The 18,719-nt window shown below is 42.4% G+C and overlaps 1 protein-coding gene across 1 annotated transcript in view; it reads right to left on the bottom strand.

Moving 5' to 3' along the window:
* Positions 1 to 18,719, bottom strand: part of Adamts20 (ADAM metallopeptidase with thrombospondin type 1 motif 20) — a 118,531-nt gene that overhangs the window by 51,384 nt on the left and 48,428 nt on the right. The window contains exons 12-20 of the mRNA XM_052161434.1: positions 18,124 to 18,269; positions 15,751 to 15,932; positions 15,517 to 15,653; positions 13,670 to 13,787; positions 10,767 to 10,862; positions 8,505 to 8,671; positions 8,231 to 8,360; positions 4,665 to 4,791; positions 2,107 to 2,317 (exon numbers count right to left, since the gene is read on the bottom strand). Of these exons, the coding sequence (XP_052017394.1) occupies positions 2,107 to 2,317; positions 4,665 to 4,791; positions 8,231 to 8,360; positions 8,505 to 8,671; positions 10,767 to 10,862; positions 13,670 to 13,787; positions 15,517 to 15,653; positions 15,751 to 15,932; positions 18,124 to 18,269 (1,314 nt within the window). The remainder of the gene's footprint in view (positions 1 to 2,106; positions 2,318 to 4,664; positions 4,792 to 8,230; positions 8,361 to 8,504; positions 8,672 to 10,766; positions 10,863 to 13,669; positions 13,788 to 15,516; positions 15,654 to 15,750; positions 15,933 to 18,123; positions 18,270 to 18,719) is intronic.

Consider the following 18,719-nt stretch of genomic DNA (forward strand, 5'->3'; position numbering starts at 1 on the left):
GGCCATTTTAACTATATTAATCCTGCCAATCCACGAGCATGGAAGATTTTTCCGTTTTCTGAGGTCTTCTTTGATTTCCTTCTTCAGAGACCTGAAGTTCTTGTTGTATAGCTCTTTCACTTGTTTGGTTAGAGTCACACCAAGATACTTTATGTTGTATGTTCATAGCAGCCTTATTTATAATAGCCAGAAGCTGGAAAGAACTCAGATATCCCTCAGTGGAGGAATGGATACAGAAAATGTGGTATATATACACAATTGAGTACTATTCAGCAATTAAAAACAATGAATTAATGAGTTTTTTAGGCAAATGGTTGGAACTGGAAAATATCATCCTAAGCGAGGTAACACAATCACAAAAGAATACACATGGAATGCAAGCACTGATAAGTGGATATTAATTAGCCCTGAAACTCTAAATACTGAAGATACAATTAGCATATCAAATGATTCCCATGAAAAAGGAAGAAGAGGGCCCTAATCCTGGAAAGACTTGATCCAGCATTGTAGGGGAGTACCAGGACAGAGAAAAGGGAGGGGGAAAGATAGGAGAATGGATGGAGAGAAGAGGACTTATGGGACATATGGGGAGGGGGGAACTGGGAAAGGGGAAAACTTGGAATGTAAACAAAGAATATAGAAAATAAAAATATAAAAAAAATTCAGGGGACAGCAAATGCTGGAGAGGATGTGGAGAAAGAGGAACACTCCTCCATTGCTGGTGGGATTGCAAGCTGGTAAAACCACTCTGGAATCAGTTTGGCAGTTCCTCAGAAAATTAGACATAGTACTACCTGAGGACCCAGCTATACCTCATATACCCTGGACATATACCCAGAAGATACTCCAACATGTAATAAGGACACATGCTCCACTATGTTCATAGCAGCCTTATTTATAATAGCCAGAAGATGAAAAGAACCCAGATGCCCCTCAACAGAGAAATAGATACAGAAAATGTGCTACATTTACACAATGGAGTACTACTCAGCTATTAAAAACAATGAATTCATGAAATTCTTAGGCAAATGGATAGAGCTAAAAAATATCATTCTGAGTGAGGCAACCCAATCACAAAAGAACACACACGGTATGCACTTGCTGATAAGTGGATATTAGCCCAAAAGCTCAGAATACCCAAGATGCAACTCACAGACCACATGAAGTTCAAGAAGGAAGACCAAAGTGTGGATACTTTGATCCTTATTGGAAAGTAGATCAAAATATGCATGACTCACAGCCAACTAATAGAATGAACATAGGGTCCAATGGAGCAGTCAGAGAAAGGACCCAAGGAGCTGAAGAGGTTTGCAGCCCTGCAGGAGGAACAATAATATGTACCATCCAGTACCCCCAGAGCTCCCAAGGACTAAACCACCAACCAAAGATACACATGGCTCCAGCTACATATGTAGCAGAAGATGACCAATTCAGACATCAGTGAGAGGAGAGAGCATTGGTGTTATGAAGGCTTGATTCCCAAAAATAGGGGAACGCACGCAAGTCAGGAAATTGGGGTGGGGAGGATGAGCAGGAGGAGGGAGATGGGATGGGGGTTTTTGGAGGGGTAACGTGCAAAGGGGATACCATTTGAAATGTAAATAAAGCAAATATCTAATAAAATTATTATGAAAAAATAAAATAAAAACAAAACCAAAATCTGGAGAGATGGCTCAGCAGTTAAGAGCACCAACTGCTCTTCCAAAGGTCCTGAGTTTAAATCCCAGCAACCATGTGGTGGATCACAGCCATCCACAATGAGATCTGATACCCTCTTCTGGCACGTCTGAAGACAGCTACAGTGTACTCACATATAATAATAAATAAATCTTTGGGCTGGAGAGAGCGGGTCAGAAGAGAGTCGAGATCCTGAATTCAATTCCCAGCAACCACATGATGGCTCACAACCATCTGTACAGCTACAGTGTACTTGTATACATAAAAAAATAAACAAATCTTTAAAAAAAAAACAAAACCAAAGCAGTGACTTTTAGAAATTAAAAATAAAACATCAAAATTTTAACAATAATAAATTTTAGAGAGCTAGAAACATTTAATTGGTGAAAGGGGTGTGGCACATTTTTTAAATGACACGTTGTATTTTACCTGGGACCACTCTGAATAATGCCACCTTGTCAGGACACAGCTGCCGTGGCACGGCTCCCGGCTGGGAGGTTTGCGCTGGTCACCACAGTACTGGTCTCCCACCGGGACAGTCTGCCCTTTGTGAACTGAGTACTTCATGCAGTGAACATCTAGAGTCCTGTATCCTTGTCCACACCGGGATGAGCAGTCGCTTTTCCCAGTGATGTGCCACCTAGCGTGGAGATGATAGCACAGTTAGGAATGGTGCTTATGGATGTTAACTTACATTAAATTTAGAGGCTTGGGCATACGATTTAAATTTTTTTTAACATTTTAAGAGTTCAGGGATAATCCATTAGAAATTATTTGATAAATCGCTGAATTAAGGATGATAAGTTCTTGTATTGGACCTCAGTGGGCTGAGGGTCTTGAACAGAAGCTCCCTTCTCTCTTATTATTCAACATAAAGCTAAATGGCTGAATATAAGCTGTGAACATCGCTTCCGTTTAAATTAAACTCAAATCCCTCCTTCAGCTTTGCAGATTTTTAAATAAAATCCCATTGAACTCAAGGTCCATGCTGAGTCACCATGCAAATAGTTATCTTGGTTTATCATCATTTTCATAACAAGATGTCCTGCTTTGCTCCTGGTCTACATAGCAAGACAGCCTGAGCTACGTAGTAAGACAGTATCTCAGAATATCAGAATAACAGTGCTTTTTTTTTTTTTTGGCTTGTTTGTTTTCTGTTTTGCTTTGACCCAAGTCTGTCATCCCAAACGGTGCTACAGTAGCGTTCCGTGTGATCTGGAAGCTGCTGGATCCATGAAGATGCTGTGTGGTCTTCATCTGTATAGTAGGAGATTGTGCCTGAGTGTGCATTTGCTGATCCGTAGCCGTAAGTGTTATTTAGGAGGGAAGGCAGCTCAGCCCTAAGCGGTGGGACTTCGGCAGTGGGGTTCTGTGTAGCATGCACACTCTCTTTCCAGAGCTGAGCTGAGCTGAGTAATCAGCATGGATTCGACCTAGAAGTATTGCCCTAGGGTGTGTTTTCAGATGTAATCAGCTTATGGGTTGCCCATATATGTATAGATAGATAGATGGTAGATAGATAGATAGATAGATAGATAGATAGATAGATAGATGATAGATAGATAGATTAAAAAGGATCTATCTTTTTAATACTTTATTTAATAAATAGATTAAAAAGGATCTATCTTTTCTTGAATAACTTCTGTGCCATCCATCTGCACCGAAGGATGATGTAAGTAAATCATGTCCCATGAATTAAACTTTGTTTCATGAAAAAAAGGAAAGAAAAGTTATTGTGTGAAAAAACAATGAGACTCAAAGAGACTGGGCTCCAATTTTTTTAGCGCGCATATGTGTGTGTTTGTGTCTCTGTGTGTGTTTGTGTGTGCTTCCAAATGCAATCCTGGTAGCTCTAAAGCTATGCAAATGCTGAGCATATTGTCTCACACTAACAGCAGGTGGCAGCCATGGGGGTGCGCCTTAGAACTGCGAGCCTCCTTGAGAGCATCCTACGTTAATCATGGCACTTAGGACACGACAGGATACACTGTCTCCCACTCAGACCGCCAGGCTCCTCCGCACACCCCAAGCCAAACCAGTCTGGGAATCTTACTGCAGTAGTTAAAATACAGCCTTTGGAAGCTGAAAACTGGCTAACTAGTTTTCTTGTGATGCATATCACAACCTCTAGTTAATTCCTGTGTTCTCTATTTAGAAATATTTGTAAAAGAAAATATATTGTTTACTAAGTAAAAATGGCAACTTTAGCTGAATTATCCCAATTGTAGTCTAGGGTATAGTAAGGTAGGGGGTTGAGACCTCATTCCTCTGAAGGACTCTGCTGTGCTCCATGCAAAAGCCATTTCTACAAGGCTTTTCCTTTGTGATGTCACCCAATACACAGTATATCCAAATTCTCACTCTTCATGCATGAAGGAGAGGTTTTGGCTATCTCTTAATATTAAATATCACCTGGTACAGGGCAAGTTCTTTAATTGGAATATGATGTTATTGGGTTTTTGTTTTTAGCATACATTAGTCAAACACATCTCCAGACTCACACACAAACACCCAAGACATTTAGAATTTGGTATAGAAGTGTCAACTTGCTTGCACTTTGCTCAGAATTATTCTAATATATCAGGGAACTCAATCTATACTCTCTCGTTTTCAAATATTACATGTTGATGGGGTCTTAATCTCAGCTGAAGTTGTACAATCACACTACATGAACCTACTGTGTCAAATCTTTAAACCACGAGTTTTCAGATTATGCTTTATCTGGATTCATTTTATAGAATAAATCACTTCCATGCTACATACAATATGCCTACATACTGTTATTTGGCTAACACAAGTAATTCAAAAGTCACATGAATTACTGAGCATGGGCAGGAAGTAGAGATCTTGAGTGTTATAAACAACAGGCCAGAGGACAGGGATTAACTAGTTGCTGGTTTCATGCAAGGCACCCTGCTGGATGTCTTATCTTGCAATTAGCTCATCTTTATTACAGGGGGTGACCTCACATGGGACTTCTCTTTTACCTGAGTTCACAGTCCGTATTGCATTTTTCAGTCACAAGTGGTGGCAGCGGTAAGTGGCTACAACTTTGGTCAGATACAACTGCATGGTCACTCTTACGAACGCAGGCAATCTTTCTTCTATGAAGACCTTGGCCAGAGTGGAATGGAAATGAAAATTTAAAGAGAAATGTATTTAAGTAGTTGTCCCAGAAAATTACAATAATTAGAACAAATGACTTGGCGAGGAAAGCAGAATTTTTCAATACTATTCGCAGGTCAATAGTACGTTAATTAGTCCTGTCAGGAATTACATTTTGTACGCTGAATACTCAATGGCTGGGGGGTGGGGATCGCTTAGTGAGGAGCCCTAAAGGAAGATGGGTAGCTATGGAGTAAAAAAGGCCTTCACCTCTGCAGCATAGGGTCGGAAGGTAGGGCTGGGGCCAGCATGGAAGTCATGTCAATACTAGATTGGATTACTCTCCAATATGTGCTGCTACAGTGTTAATGACAACTTCAGTGTCAGATGGAATGACACAAGAACTGACTGGCAGACATGTAGCCTATGACAAGAAGCCCTTGTCCTTTCCCTTCAGACCAGCGCTGTCCACATAGAGCTGACCTTTCAGACAGGAGTCATGAATGGCAGAGGTAATGACGAGAAAAGATTAGTAGTTCCACTGGCTGCAGGAGACAGAATGAAAAGGTGACTCACGGGGTGCATAGGGGCTGTGAAACTCCTCTGTGTGACACCGGGATGTGGCAACACATCACCATTCACTGGTCAAAACCCACAGAACTCACAGCATGATGAAGAAGGACTCTGACGTAAACTACAGGTCTCGTCAAGAGTCAGAACTAGCTTGTCGGTTATACAGACATGTCACTGGAGGCAAACACTCAAGGCAGAGCAGCCGGGAGGAAGAGGGATGGGACAGATGGGGCAAGTCGGGAATACCGGCTCTTCTGTACTCCGCTGCTTGCTGGACTAACGCTGCTTAGTCCTAAAGATCTGGCTTTGTTTCCAGGGCAGAGAAAACACAGCAGTGAACCCAGAACCATGGTCAGATCAATGCCAGCCTCAGCTCACCCCACACAGCCTGAGCAGCTGTTTCTCTTCAGGCCAGCCAGGGCCAGAGCACACTGAGTCTGCATCCTCTAAAGGAGTCGAAGCACTCAGTGACACGATCAGATTTCTGTTTGGTGAACGTTCGACTTTGTACTTGCACTTGACTAAACATGAACACGGTTTCTCTCAGATCTGTCCTAAGCCCTCTTTAAAATAAATGTAAATGACTCTGAAAAGGCACGTATGTAAAGGGGCAAAGAAAACAAGGGAAGGAAACGACACCGACGGGAAGAGGGACCGGTGAGGATGAAAAGGAATGGTGAATGCTTCAGACAGGACCAAGGCAGACGAAGCCCAGCCGTGTGGGGGCTGGGAGGAAACACAAAAGATGACTTAGAACTCAGATCCAGAGGGCAGTAAAACTACAACTAGTCACCAAGACCAGGCTGCCAGCCTCAAATGCCATTTTGTACTTTCTGTAATTGAAATAAGATATAAAATGATACTAGCAAAACAAACTTTAATGGCTCTTACATTTATCCCCAAGTGTATCGAATTTGATCATTTCAAAGTACTGATATAAATTTAAACAATATTTTACTTTCTTTCCGTTTGTCTTAGTCAGGGTTTCTCTTCCTGCACAAACATCATGACCAAGAAGCAAGTTGGGGAGGAAAGGGTTTATTCAGCTTACACTTCCACATTGATGTTCATCACCAAAGGAGGTCAGGACTGGAACTCAAGCAGGTCAGGAAGCAGGAGCTGATGCAGAGGTCATGGAGGGATGTTCCTTACTGGCTTGCTTCCCCTGGCTTGCTCAGCCTGCTCTCTTATAGAACCCAAGAGCACCAGTCCAAAGGTGGTACCACCTACAAGGGGCCCTCACCACTTGATCACTAATTGAGAAAATGCCCCACAGCTGGATCTCATGGAGGCACTTCCCCAACTGAAGCTCCTTTCTCTGTGATAACTCCAGCCTATCGATAACCTCCAAAGTCTACCGGGCAGCTCACACATGGCAACCGACTAGTCAGGGATGGCTGGTGGCGGCCACACTGGACAGACCAGTCCTAGGAAAGGAGAGCAGGTAGCACAGGAAAGAAGGGCCACATGGGACAGAAATGGGGTGACTAAGGAAGAGGCCCTCACAAAGAGGTGATAGCCCAGCTCTCTGCATTCTATGCCCACTGCATCCAGGATGGTTCCACTGTCCCCACCATGACCAATGGAAGACAGGAGATATTTTTCTCTTGGGCAACTGTTCCTAAAAAGTGACTGATGATATGACTCTGGCATTCTTCCAGTCATTCATATGATCCAGAGAGCAGTTTTAGTTCTTGCGTGTTAAAAAGCATTAACAGGGATTTCTGGAAGCCCCAAACACGAGAGATAAGAAGAACCAAATGAGCAGGAAATGGGCATGGATAAAGCTACTAACCAAGGAGGTCAAAGATGGTAGATTATTAAAAAGATTCCACCGAAGAGGCTTCAAATTCATATTAGACAAACGCTAGGAAGACGAAACACTAGTGTGAGAAAATCATCAAAAAAAAAAAATACAAGAAGAATCTATTTCCAAAAAGATTGTCATAAAAACAATCCCAGGAAGAAGACAAGAAAGAACAGCACATCAAGGGGTCCGAGTAGATGTGTGTTGTTGTCAAGGACCAATCCCTGAGAGCCTCAGAAATTGGCAAAGCCTTCCTCTGGTCCATGTGCAGATGCTGATAGCATACAAGTCACACGAACAGCAGTTTCCTTTCACCCAGATATTTACAGTCTGAGACGAAGACCGCTTCCTTACAGACACACACACACACACACATACACACACACACTACCCCCACCCCCCCTCTGTTTCCCTACAGACACCCCTCCCAGAGACTCGCCACCCCTCCTTCTTGGGCTTCACATAGTAAACCTGTGTAGGGTTGCCGCACAGGTGGTGAGCTCCGTCGGGGTCGAGCCAGCAAGGTTCTATCCAATCCCAGTCTTTCTGAACATATGCATGTTTTTGTCCTTCCCTGGTTTCCCTGTTTCCCCAGTCCCCATGTCATGCAGGACAGAGCAGTGCATCCGTTTGTTCTCTGACATCATTAGAACTACGGAGAGGATCCAGAAAGCTTTAAACACGGAGAATGCCCTGTACAAGCCCTGGGAAAGAAAGGGCAAGCTGAGGGGGAAGCCAAAGGGAAGACCTTCATGTGTCTAAAGACAAGTTGTCTATCAGGAATGTACACCATTAAAGAATTTGCCAAGCATTTCAGAAATGGTAAGCCCCCCCCCACACCCCCCAATTCCCATTCCTCCTCCAAAATATACTGTGGTCTGTTTCTCCTAACTAGGGAGATAAATATAAAAGAGGATTCGTGAGATTAAAGAAATACTGAAGAAACTTCCCAGGATAATATTGAAGGGCTATCTAAAGGGAACAATTATACAGTGAGTCTAAAACAGGGCATGTTTATGAGCACAAGAGCAAAGAGGGGTAGATAACTGCAAAGACTGGCCAGGGTACCTTGGCACATTTTGGTACAGTCTTGCCACGGTCCATAGGGATCCCAGGAAAACAGATTACTTCTCTCCTCAATGGGGATGTTGAAGGAATAGTGCACGTCAGGGTTGTATAAATTACCCACACACAACACCTCAATAAAATACAGAGGAACATACAGTTAATTTATAAAAGATACACACTTGAGACATTGTTTTTATAACTGATAATGTCAAGCATTTAACTAGTCCACTGAAAAGACTGCAGCTCTGTTCTGATGCTGCCTACAAGCCATTACCTGCAGGACAAGCTCCGCCTCCAGCCGGTCCGTGCTATTAATTCTTTCAATCGAGTTGTTTGACCCACTGTATTCAAAAACAGCGCCCTGGATGTTGATCTCTTTCTTTGCCATACTTACAACAAAGTTTCCATTCAGAAGAAAGTTCCCCTGAGTGTCAGATAATGCTGTGAAACAATATAACAAAATAACACAGCTTGTGAGATAGGGGCAAACAGGGTGAGAGTAACTGTCTTCCCTTTCAAATTCAAACTCTTTTCTGAATCTGAAGAAAGCGACTATGAAATGGATGCTAAGGGCATAAACTACTTTACGGTGCTGTGCTCCTGCATCCTCAAGTAAGAAAACTTGAACAGAGCAGCCAAGTATGTTAAGACAGATTCACCCTACCCTGCCGTATCCCAGAACCTCTTCAGAGGCACAAAACAGGAAGGACACACAGGAAGAGGAGAAACTGGGCGAACCAGAGTGCCCCCACACAGAGCACCCCAACTAATCAGTAACCAATGCAGAAAGCAAAGAACAGCCCATCTGCATCCCATTTATCCTTAATTCAGAACAAATGTGTAAAGCCTTAACGTTTTAAAGCCAGATTTTAAAATTAAGTTAGCCCTTTGACAATGTCATACATGGATGCAGTGCATTCCGGTTACTCTCCCCACCCCTTACCTCTCCCCGCCTCCCACCCTCTCCCACCCCTCTCCTAATCCTGTCCCCTGATTCATGACTCTTGGTTTGGTTTTGTGGCCCATTTAGTTTAACCAGGGCCATCTGTGTGACCCCTGGATCAGGATCTGAGCAACATGAAACCCTAGCAGGGTACCCCAGCCCCACATAAATGTCCACAGTTGTTCACAGAGAAGCTGTCGATCACCACTGACGCGTGTAACTATGTTCAAATAATATCTTCCTTTCATGCACCCTTTTAATCAATCTTTAATTGGTTCCTATTCAAGAATCACTATAAACCCCAGTGATGATTATTATCAACTTGATCGTATCTACAGTCACCTTGAAGGCAAGCTTCCTCAGAAGGGCCAGCTGGATTAGGCTTACCAAAGTTAGGCTTCCCTAATACTAAGCAGCACCGTTCCTGGGGCTGGGGTCCACTCTGTATAGAAGAGAACGCTAGCTGAGCACAAGAAGTCGTCATTCTCTGCCTTCTGACTGTGACTGGCAGAACACCAGCTGCCCTGTGCTCCTGCTGCTCTGTTGATGCACCCTTGACACAAAAGGGCAAAACAACCCCTTTTACCTTAAATGTCTTTGGTCAGGATATTTCATCACAGCAAAAGCAAAAGTAGCTCAGACTCCTACCATACATGTCCATGTGTGTATATATAATATATTCATAATTTGCTATATCTAAATACACAGTTGCATGGAGTCTGTAGCCACGTGAAGTTGAACATTCCTCAGTGAGCAGCTCAGTTGGGTATGTGGGTCACACGTACCTGGCCCTTGTGTACAGAGATCCAGCTGATTGGTTACTGTAAGAGTCTAAACTTTCACACCAAAGGTGTCGTGTACCTGTGGAAGGGCTAGCCCTGAACACTTGACTCTATAAAGCTACCTATGCCTTCTGAAATAAGCTGTCCATAACAAAATCACACTGCTGAGGTGCGAGTTACTCAGCCCAATACTTCAAATCTCACTAACTGGAAGAGGCAGACAAATCGCCTTATCAGTTGTACATCACGCCCTTCGCCAGGTTGAGGAACTAGACAATTCAGGAATTGGCTCACTCTGAGAAGAAAACCTCTGTAAACACCCTTTCTTGTCTCTGGCTAAGCAAAATTCTCCAAATCTGAAAGACTTTTTTTTTTTAACAAAAAGCAAAAACCAGGAAACAAAAATGTGTTTACACACTAGAAATACACAATGACCATATTTAGTAATATCTCAAAATATAAAATTAGTTATGTATAGAAGAAATTTAAGTAAAACTGTATTTAAGTACTTTTGCTACATGACAAAAACATATTTAAGGATAGCCAAAGAGTACCTCTGTGAGCATTAGCAAGAAGAGAAATTTATTCTGAATATATATGCAACTTTAACTGGCTAAACCTTTGGTTACCTAAGATACTATAATGAAAACAAAACTTATTTTTTTCCTGTTATCCCTTTTTTCTTTCTAAAAGGATATATTTTTTGTGGCTTAAATATATTTTGTGTAGACAGAGCTACCTCAATCACAGATGTCCAAGAAATTGTACACAAGCCATACATACAACACCGTTGCTTATTACACATGCTTACCAAGATAGTTGTCATCTTCCGGTCTTCCAGAATAGCTGTGCTGAAGAATTTCAATGTTTGTAGCCCCCACAGGGATCTTTACAATGACATTGTAACCTGCAAAATAGTTTTGCAAGTGTAAAATTTCACAAAACTATAAATGTATTTATTTTCCCCTTTTATCTCCAATCTGCAGGGTGAACTCCCCAAAGTATCACTGTTGCACAAAGTTCAGACTTTTGATCAATTATCACCACCAAGTAGCAGCAGGAGAGCAAGGTGCTGTCCCACTTAGCATTTCCTTCTAGCCTTTAACATGAGGTGAAGTGGGTTTCCCGTCTGAAACTCACCTTAACACACCATGCAAGCCTGAGATGACGGCAACTGCCCCAAATACACAGACTTTAAGATTCGGTTTCTTCTTATGATTTTGTATTTATTATTGTGTGTGTTTGTGTCAGGATGAGGAAAGGTGGTGCCTGCATTGACCAGAAGAGGACTTCAGATATCTGGAGCTGCAGTCAAGGCAGTTGTGGGCCACCTGCTGTGGGCGCTGAGGCCTAAACTTGGCTCCTCTGCAAAAAAGCAGCAACTGCTGCTTCTGAGCGGTCCTTCAGCTCCAACCATGAGATTCTTAAAGCTCCACATTTCCTCTTTTTTTCTACACTACTTCTGTAATTCTGAATATATTATAGAATGTTTACCTTGGGCCAACACACTTACAATCTTGGATTTCAAACGCATTCACAAATCTAGGGATATCAGGGCAGCTGACATTGTGTGTTGATGGAGACCAAATAGCCACAAATTTTACTACTGAGAAAATAATAACATTTAAAATATTTTTCTTAAGCTTTCAGTTTGTACCTCAAACAAGAATCTCCATATTTACATCCAAATTTTGCATTACTATTAAAAGTCTATAGACATCCATTACAAGAGAAGTAAAACGAGGTTATTGGAATGGAATGAAAGTTATATCTCTAGCTCATTGGACAAAATTCTGCAGTATTAGCACCGCTTGGAGAGGAAATATAAATGTAATGTTTAAAATACACATTAAACAAGAAAATGGGAGCTTTTCCTGACCCTGAAAATACTCAGAGTATCAGCTGAATCCCCCAGGTAAAGCACAGACCTCCGTGTGCTCTAGAGATATTACTACAGCTTACTTCTTGTCCTTTTTTAAATTGACTCCCCCATTTTAGTACATGAACAGGAGTTGTAGTTTCTCTTATGCTTTATATTTGAAAATACTGTGCCATGGTTACACTCATTTAAAGATGATGGTGCCAGATCACCTGTAGGCCTTTGAAGCAGCTTGACTTAGCTCTCTAAAGTGTCACAATAAGGCAGAAAGATAACTGCTTGACTGCTCTGTATGTCCTGCGGGTGATATGCAAGGTTAATTTTAACCCAGACAACTCTCTCTATAAAACAACTTCTTCCAAGGGTCTCCTCAAAGCACTAGAAGGATGCCAGGATGAAGGCGGCCACCAGGGGGCAGATGTGCTAAATACTATCCCCACCCTGCAAATGATTTGCAGCTGGCTTCCTATTTGTATGAGAAAGATTAATTGCCACATAATTTACACAAAAGTCAAGTACTTGGCTCTAATTTGATGTGCGTGGTTTTGTAACGGGAAATGTGTTTTAGTAACTGAAGTCTACATCAAGTGTGTCAGTAGTATGAAAGGGAATCAAGTATATACCTCCCGTGAAGTAATCATTAACCAAGAGAAAAGAGGGATACTGCTAACATCCATGACTATTTCCAGCAGATTAAAATATGAATTGTTCTATGCTTCACACATAGATAAAAAATCTTAAAAACAGAGTCTTCTGTTACAGCCTTTAACCAAATAGTTACTATTAGCATCGTGAGCTCAATTGTAGGAACATAATTTAATGTTGGAAATAACTCTTTGAGAAATAAGTGTTTACTGTACTAGGAGAGTATTAAGGATCTGCTTGTATCATTCAAATAAAGACCATTTTCCTGGAAATTTAAGAATGGAAAATGTCTGAGGTTTTAAAACACCTTAAAATGAAATTGAAATCATGGTTATCCACTGGAACTGCAATACTTATGCTACTTGGGAAATCAAGAGGTGGCAATTATGAGCCAATAACAAAATTAACAGTTTAACCCTTTAGCTTCAATCAACATTTTCAATACAGTATTAAAAACAAACACAACACACAGACCAGGTATCTTCTTGAAAAAATAAATAGATGATAGACAGACAGGGAGATATAATTGATAGATAGATGGTTAGGTTGTTGATAGATAGATGATAGATAAATAGATAGATAGATAGATAGATAGATAGATAAATAGATAGATAGATTTAAATGCTAAAATAATTAGAAGCAAGTTTCCCAGAGAAAAATCATAAAGATATACCTTCTAATTTGTAAGAACACCATTAAAAGGTCTCCAAATTTAAGTAACATTCACATGCCATGGTCAAATACCATTACTGTTTGAATTTAATGTATCTGATTTTTGTTGTTGTTGTTAAAATTTAGACTTAGGGTGGTCTCAGTTAGTGCAGAGGTGCTGAGCCTGCTAGAAGCCCTGAGCTTGGCCCCAGCACAACATGAGGTGACCGTGGGTCGTGTGTGCTTATAGTCCCAGCACTTGAGAAGTCAAGGTTGGATGATCTGAAGTTCCAGGCCAGTTTGGGACACATGAACCTCTTTCCAGAAACAAATGACAACGAAAACACAGAATCCAGTTTTTCTTAGGCAAGTGAATTCATAAATTCAAATAACATTCCAGGATCAAGGTTTAGTTATTTTTCCCCCTGAAAACACAGAGTCCACAGGCTATAACAAATCATTACTGCTGAACCTCCATTACACAGTAGAGCCCTCACTCTGAAGGAAGGGAAAACTGGAGACAAGAACACTTTGCTTACCATAATGGGCACTGTTGAAGACACCCGCCAGGGTCTGGCATGAAGAGTTATCACCACCACACACTCCACATTTGTCTCTCTTGGCCTTGGAGTTTAACACATGATCACAGCCAGCTTGCTTCAAAACACAATGATCATGATTGATATCATCAAGGTGACTAAATCATGTGCACAATGCTTTAAAGTATACAGGGTTCTCTTTCAAAGGATTCTTTCAACTAGCAGGACTCTGGCACAACAGAGGCCTCTCTGAGTGTCTGCTGAGCCAGGAAGGCAGACACATGGAAGAAACTGCGTCGCCGGGGTCTAAAATTCAGTGTTCTTCAAAGGGTTTACAGAATGCTCTGAGGTAATATCCTCAGGTAATAACTTCTGCATTGGGACATACAATGATTCCTGTATCCCCCAATCATTTGAAAATAATAATTCAGGGCTGGAGAGATGGCTGAGTAGGTAAGAGTTCTGGTTGCTCTTCCAGAGGACCTGGGTTCTATTCCCAGCACCCACAAAATGGCTCACAACCATTTGTAACTCCAGTTCAAGAGTGATCTTATGCCCTCTGCTGGCTTCTGCCGGCACTGCATGCATGCGTGTGATGCACCTACACACAAGCAGGTAAACTGCTGATATACCTAAAACAACATTTTAAAGAAGAAAGCCATTCTTAAAAGAAAGATAATTCCAACAGACACATTAACGACATGTTCTAATACTCGAAAAGGATGTTGGTTATATCACTTTTTTTAAAAAAAAAATTAGCTCCTTTGAAATTCTTAGAAAAATAGGAATGGTTACTTCAGATAAACATTTGAACAAATTTCCCTCCAGATTAATCTTCAGCCTAAGTGTCTATTAAAGGGGTTTTCCAGACATTTCAGACAAAAGTGCAGCTCCTTTCCCCACAGGTGCCCTCTGTGCACGGCATGGCCTTTAGTTTTCTAAACTGAAGAGCGCCCTGAAGAGAAAAGTTCACGTGCCACATAGCTTGTTTTTCCATTTATTTATTTATTTATTTATTTATTTTCATTTTTTATTTTTTTAGTGGGGTAGTGGGGAAGGGTGTGTGTGCCATGCACAGCCCCTGGGACTTGGTTCTCTCCTTCGATCACGTGGGCTCCAGGGACAGAACTGTAGTTGTAAGACTTGGTGGCTTTCCCATCACCCTGATGTATGGATATTTTTTAGTCCATAAAGTGAATATTTCCACAATAAAGATTTATCCACATATCTTAAGTGGGTATTCAGACCACTCAGTCATATTCTGTTTCATTTCACTTGGCTACATTGGCTACATTGCTTGTTTAAATAAGGTGCACAGCTTTGGGGCCCCTGGGTACTCACTTCCTCACGCTGCTAAGATCTTCTCTTTGATGTGATCAGTACCTGACATCTATTCAATCACTGAAGGAGAAATGAGAGTCACAGCACCAGAGAGGGAGGGGATATGGGTGACATGTCACCACAGGAGGCCACGTCTGAAGTAGCAAAAGCCCTTTGCTATGCCTCAGTCCATTCTTCTCATACCTTTAAAAGAAGCTGATGTCACCTTCACACCAATTCTAAATACAGTCATCTGAATGCACTTTAGACTGCTTTTGCTTTATTTTTGAGGCAGGATACAGCAGCTGTCTTAGCCTCCTAAATCCTGGAGGACAGGTAGGTGTATGTCACCATAACACAAAGACCTGCTTCACAACAGAGCTAACCATAATCCTAGAGACAGCATGACATCAAAGACTGCTTTAATGGCATTCACAAGAATAAATTCTGAAGAAACAGAGACAACACTGGTTACAGAAGTAGAAGAAAACACGCTGTTCTTATGTAGAAGCACCAGGTTTACTTACCCGACAGAGGCCCTGGACACAGATGTCGTTGGTTTCCGTCCCACAGGGCGTCCCGTCAGCAACTCTGTCCTTCAGCTGGTAGAAGCTGGTGGTCCCAGCGACACGGCAATAGAGTTTACAGCGGTCTTTTATGGCAACTGCAAAGGTAAGAATCGCGTTTTGGACGCGGAACAGGCAAGCTGTGCGTTTCTCTACAGCAGAATACCTTCATTTCAGAGCAATGGCGGTACTCACTCCCGCTGTACTTCGGAAGCCACCTCACATTGGGGGGGAGGCCGTTGATGTCGAAATGTTTACCATCAAAGTCGGAGCATTGCTTTTCTCGGAAGTCTCGCTTGCCTTTTGGACATGAATCAGTGTTACATGATCGAAATTTCATCCTGCGGCCCACACAGTACCTTCCTCCGTTTCGTGGCCTAGTCAAATTCATTACATTTTAAAGCACATCAGTAAGACATTACTGTGGTCAAACTTCTACAACTGTCCCATTTCCTTCCAGAACCTTCCAGAAGGGCCACTGGCGTTCTTCAAACACTATGTTAAAGCAAGAAGCAATTGCTGACAGGAGCCTGGTATGGCTGTCCCCTGAGAGCTTCTACCAGCATCTGACCAATACAGATGCAGATACTCACAGCCAACCATCGGACTGAGCCCGGGGTCTGCAATGGAAGAGCTAGGGGAAGGACTGAAGGAGCTGAAGGGGATTGCAACCCCATAGGAAGAACAATATCAACCGACCAGACCCCTCAGAGCTCTCAGGGACTAAACCACCAACCAAAGAAGAGTACACATGGAGGGAGCCATGGCTCCAGCTGCATATGTAGCAGAGGATGGCCTTGTCGCAGACATCAATGGGAGGGGAGGCCCTTGGTCCTGTGGAGGCTCGATGCCCCAGGGTAGAGGGAGGCTAGAGCGGTGAGGCCAGAGTGGGTGACTTGGAGGAAGAGCAACCTCATAGACTCAAAGGGGAGGGAGGAGAGGGAGAATAGGATAAGGGATTTATCCTATCCTGCCCCTGGAGGGGTAGCCTGGAAGGGGGATATCATTTGAAATGTAAACAAATAAAATGACAAATTAAAAAAGGAAACATACAAGAGTAATGTGCAAAAGTGTTTTAAGCAGTTTTCTAGAACATGAATCATAAAAATAGAAATACACATACACACACACACACACACACACACACACACTATAGACCTGAGACCTAGACCTGGACACCAAAACCGAGTCTCAGTTCTGACCACATTAGTAAGAATTGATGGCAGAGCTAAACAATGATCTCTAGTGAGACGCAGACACCAGAGGACATCCTGGGTAACAAGAGCGACACGCCCATTGTCACCATGTGTGAGTGGGGCACACATATGATTGTCACTGTTTCAATCTAGTCCTGCAAATAAGCCCCGGATATTCGGAGGGTAAGGATGATACATAATTTATCCGGCCCAACACTCCAATGCATGTTTATTCAGAGTGCACCTATTCCTGTGCATTCAAAATGCTCACTGACCTGGGATCCACAAACTCCTGTGTCGAGATGAAGGCGAGAAGTTCTTATAAGACACGTGTGATCTCTATGGACACTTTCACTCTCAGCTTTTACTTGTCTGGTGTATTTGGTCTGTTGCTATTACAAACGATTTGAGCTCATGGTTCTGACCCAAGGGCCACGATATGATGACTGGTTCCTGGAGAACCCTGATATTAGAGTCACAGTCCACCATGTCCAGACAGCTCTGGGAGCTTGGCAAAAAAAATGGAGAACTCTTTTTCTCAGAAAGGCTTCCTTCCTTTCGTCTGCCTGACCTTGTTTGCAGAGTGCCTCTGCATAAAGATACCTGACCTCACTTACAGGATAACCCTGTGCTGATCTTCCTGTAAGCACTGCATGACTCAGCACAAAAGTCTGACTCTTCCTCCGCCCATATGATCATTAGGTGCTGTGATATGACCAATCATCCCTTCCCACCCATATCCCTAAGAGCCCTTATATACCCTACCCCCAGAACAATAAAATAAGCTGTCCCTTTGGGGAAAAAAATGCTCACTCACATGACTGCTCTGAGTGCTGCCTGGCTCATGAGTTACTCTCTAGAAAATGGAAACATTTAAGTTTTTCTGGGCTCTCAGCATGCTCTAAAATTGGGTGGAGAGAGATGCTTCAGAACTTACTTGGCGAAGACTGTGACGCATCCAGAAGAGGAGCAGAGGAGGGAAAGGAGGCACGTCAGGTTACAGAACAGTATAAAACTAGTAATGGAATACATGCTTGGACAAGGGGGCCCAGCACAAGAGGAAGATCTTGGCTGTCTCCTTAGAAACCCAGTAAAATGAAGATGCTGTCCCACACTCACTGTTCACACTCACTTCTTAAACTCTCACTGAGACAGAAGACAAAGTATGAAGAAAATAGCGGTCTCTGTTCAAATGGAGACATCTAATCTACATATTCTTTTAAAAGTCCAAATCTACAAATGAAAGTATTCCAGGCAGATTCTGAATCCCTGAAACTGGCAGACTGACCTCCAGCTCTGGGAGTGAGCCAAGGCTACTTTTGCTTTCAGGTGCTCGGGATAATCTTAATTTACAGTGAATAAGAAGACGTACTCGGGCCGGTCACAGAGCCTGGCCGTGCTCTTGATCCCACCTCCACAGGTTCTCGAACACGAGCTGTAGGGTCCCCATGGTCCCCACTCGCCATCCACAGGTCGGGTCTCCATGTCCCTGGTCACACACAGCCCGCGGTGACAGTGCTAGGAACAAAATAAGAACACAAACAGAAATGGCTTGTGTGCCTGTAGTTAAAACATCACGGTCACTGCAACAGCGGCATGACAACAAACAGGAGAAGATCATCTGTACATTATCTAAAGCCAAGGACAACTCAGAAGTGAGGCTGCATTTAACAACAGCTTGGAATAAATAGTCCCTATCCACTGAGTACCTAAGGTTGGTGGAATGCAAAAAGAACATAATTCTCTTTGCTTTGGAAATTCAGGTTCTCATTGGAGAGGTAAAAAAAAAAAAGAATATTTGAGATTAAAATGAAAAGTGTTTATCCTATTCAGACTACCTCCAAAGCAGTGTTTTTTCATCACAATTGTTATATGTGTGTGTATGTGTGTGTAAAATCATGCACATACACATGCACAGATACACACACACACACACACATGAATAAATAGAACTGAGGAGATGAACTA

This window comes from Apodemus sylvaticus, chromosome 17 (assembly GCF_947179515.1).
Source record: "Apodemus sylvaticus chromosome 17, mApoSyl1.1, whole genome shotgun sequence".
Classification (NCBI taxonomy): Eukaryota; Metazoa; Chordata; class Mammalia; order Rodentia; family Muridae; genus Apodemus; species Apodemus sylvaticus.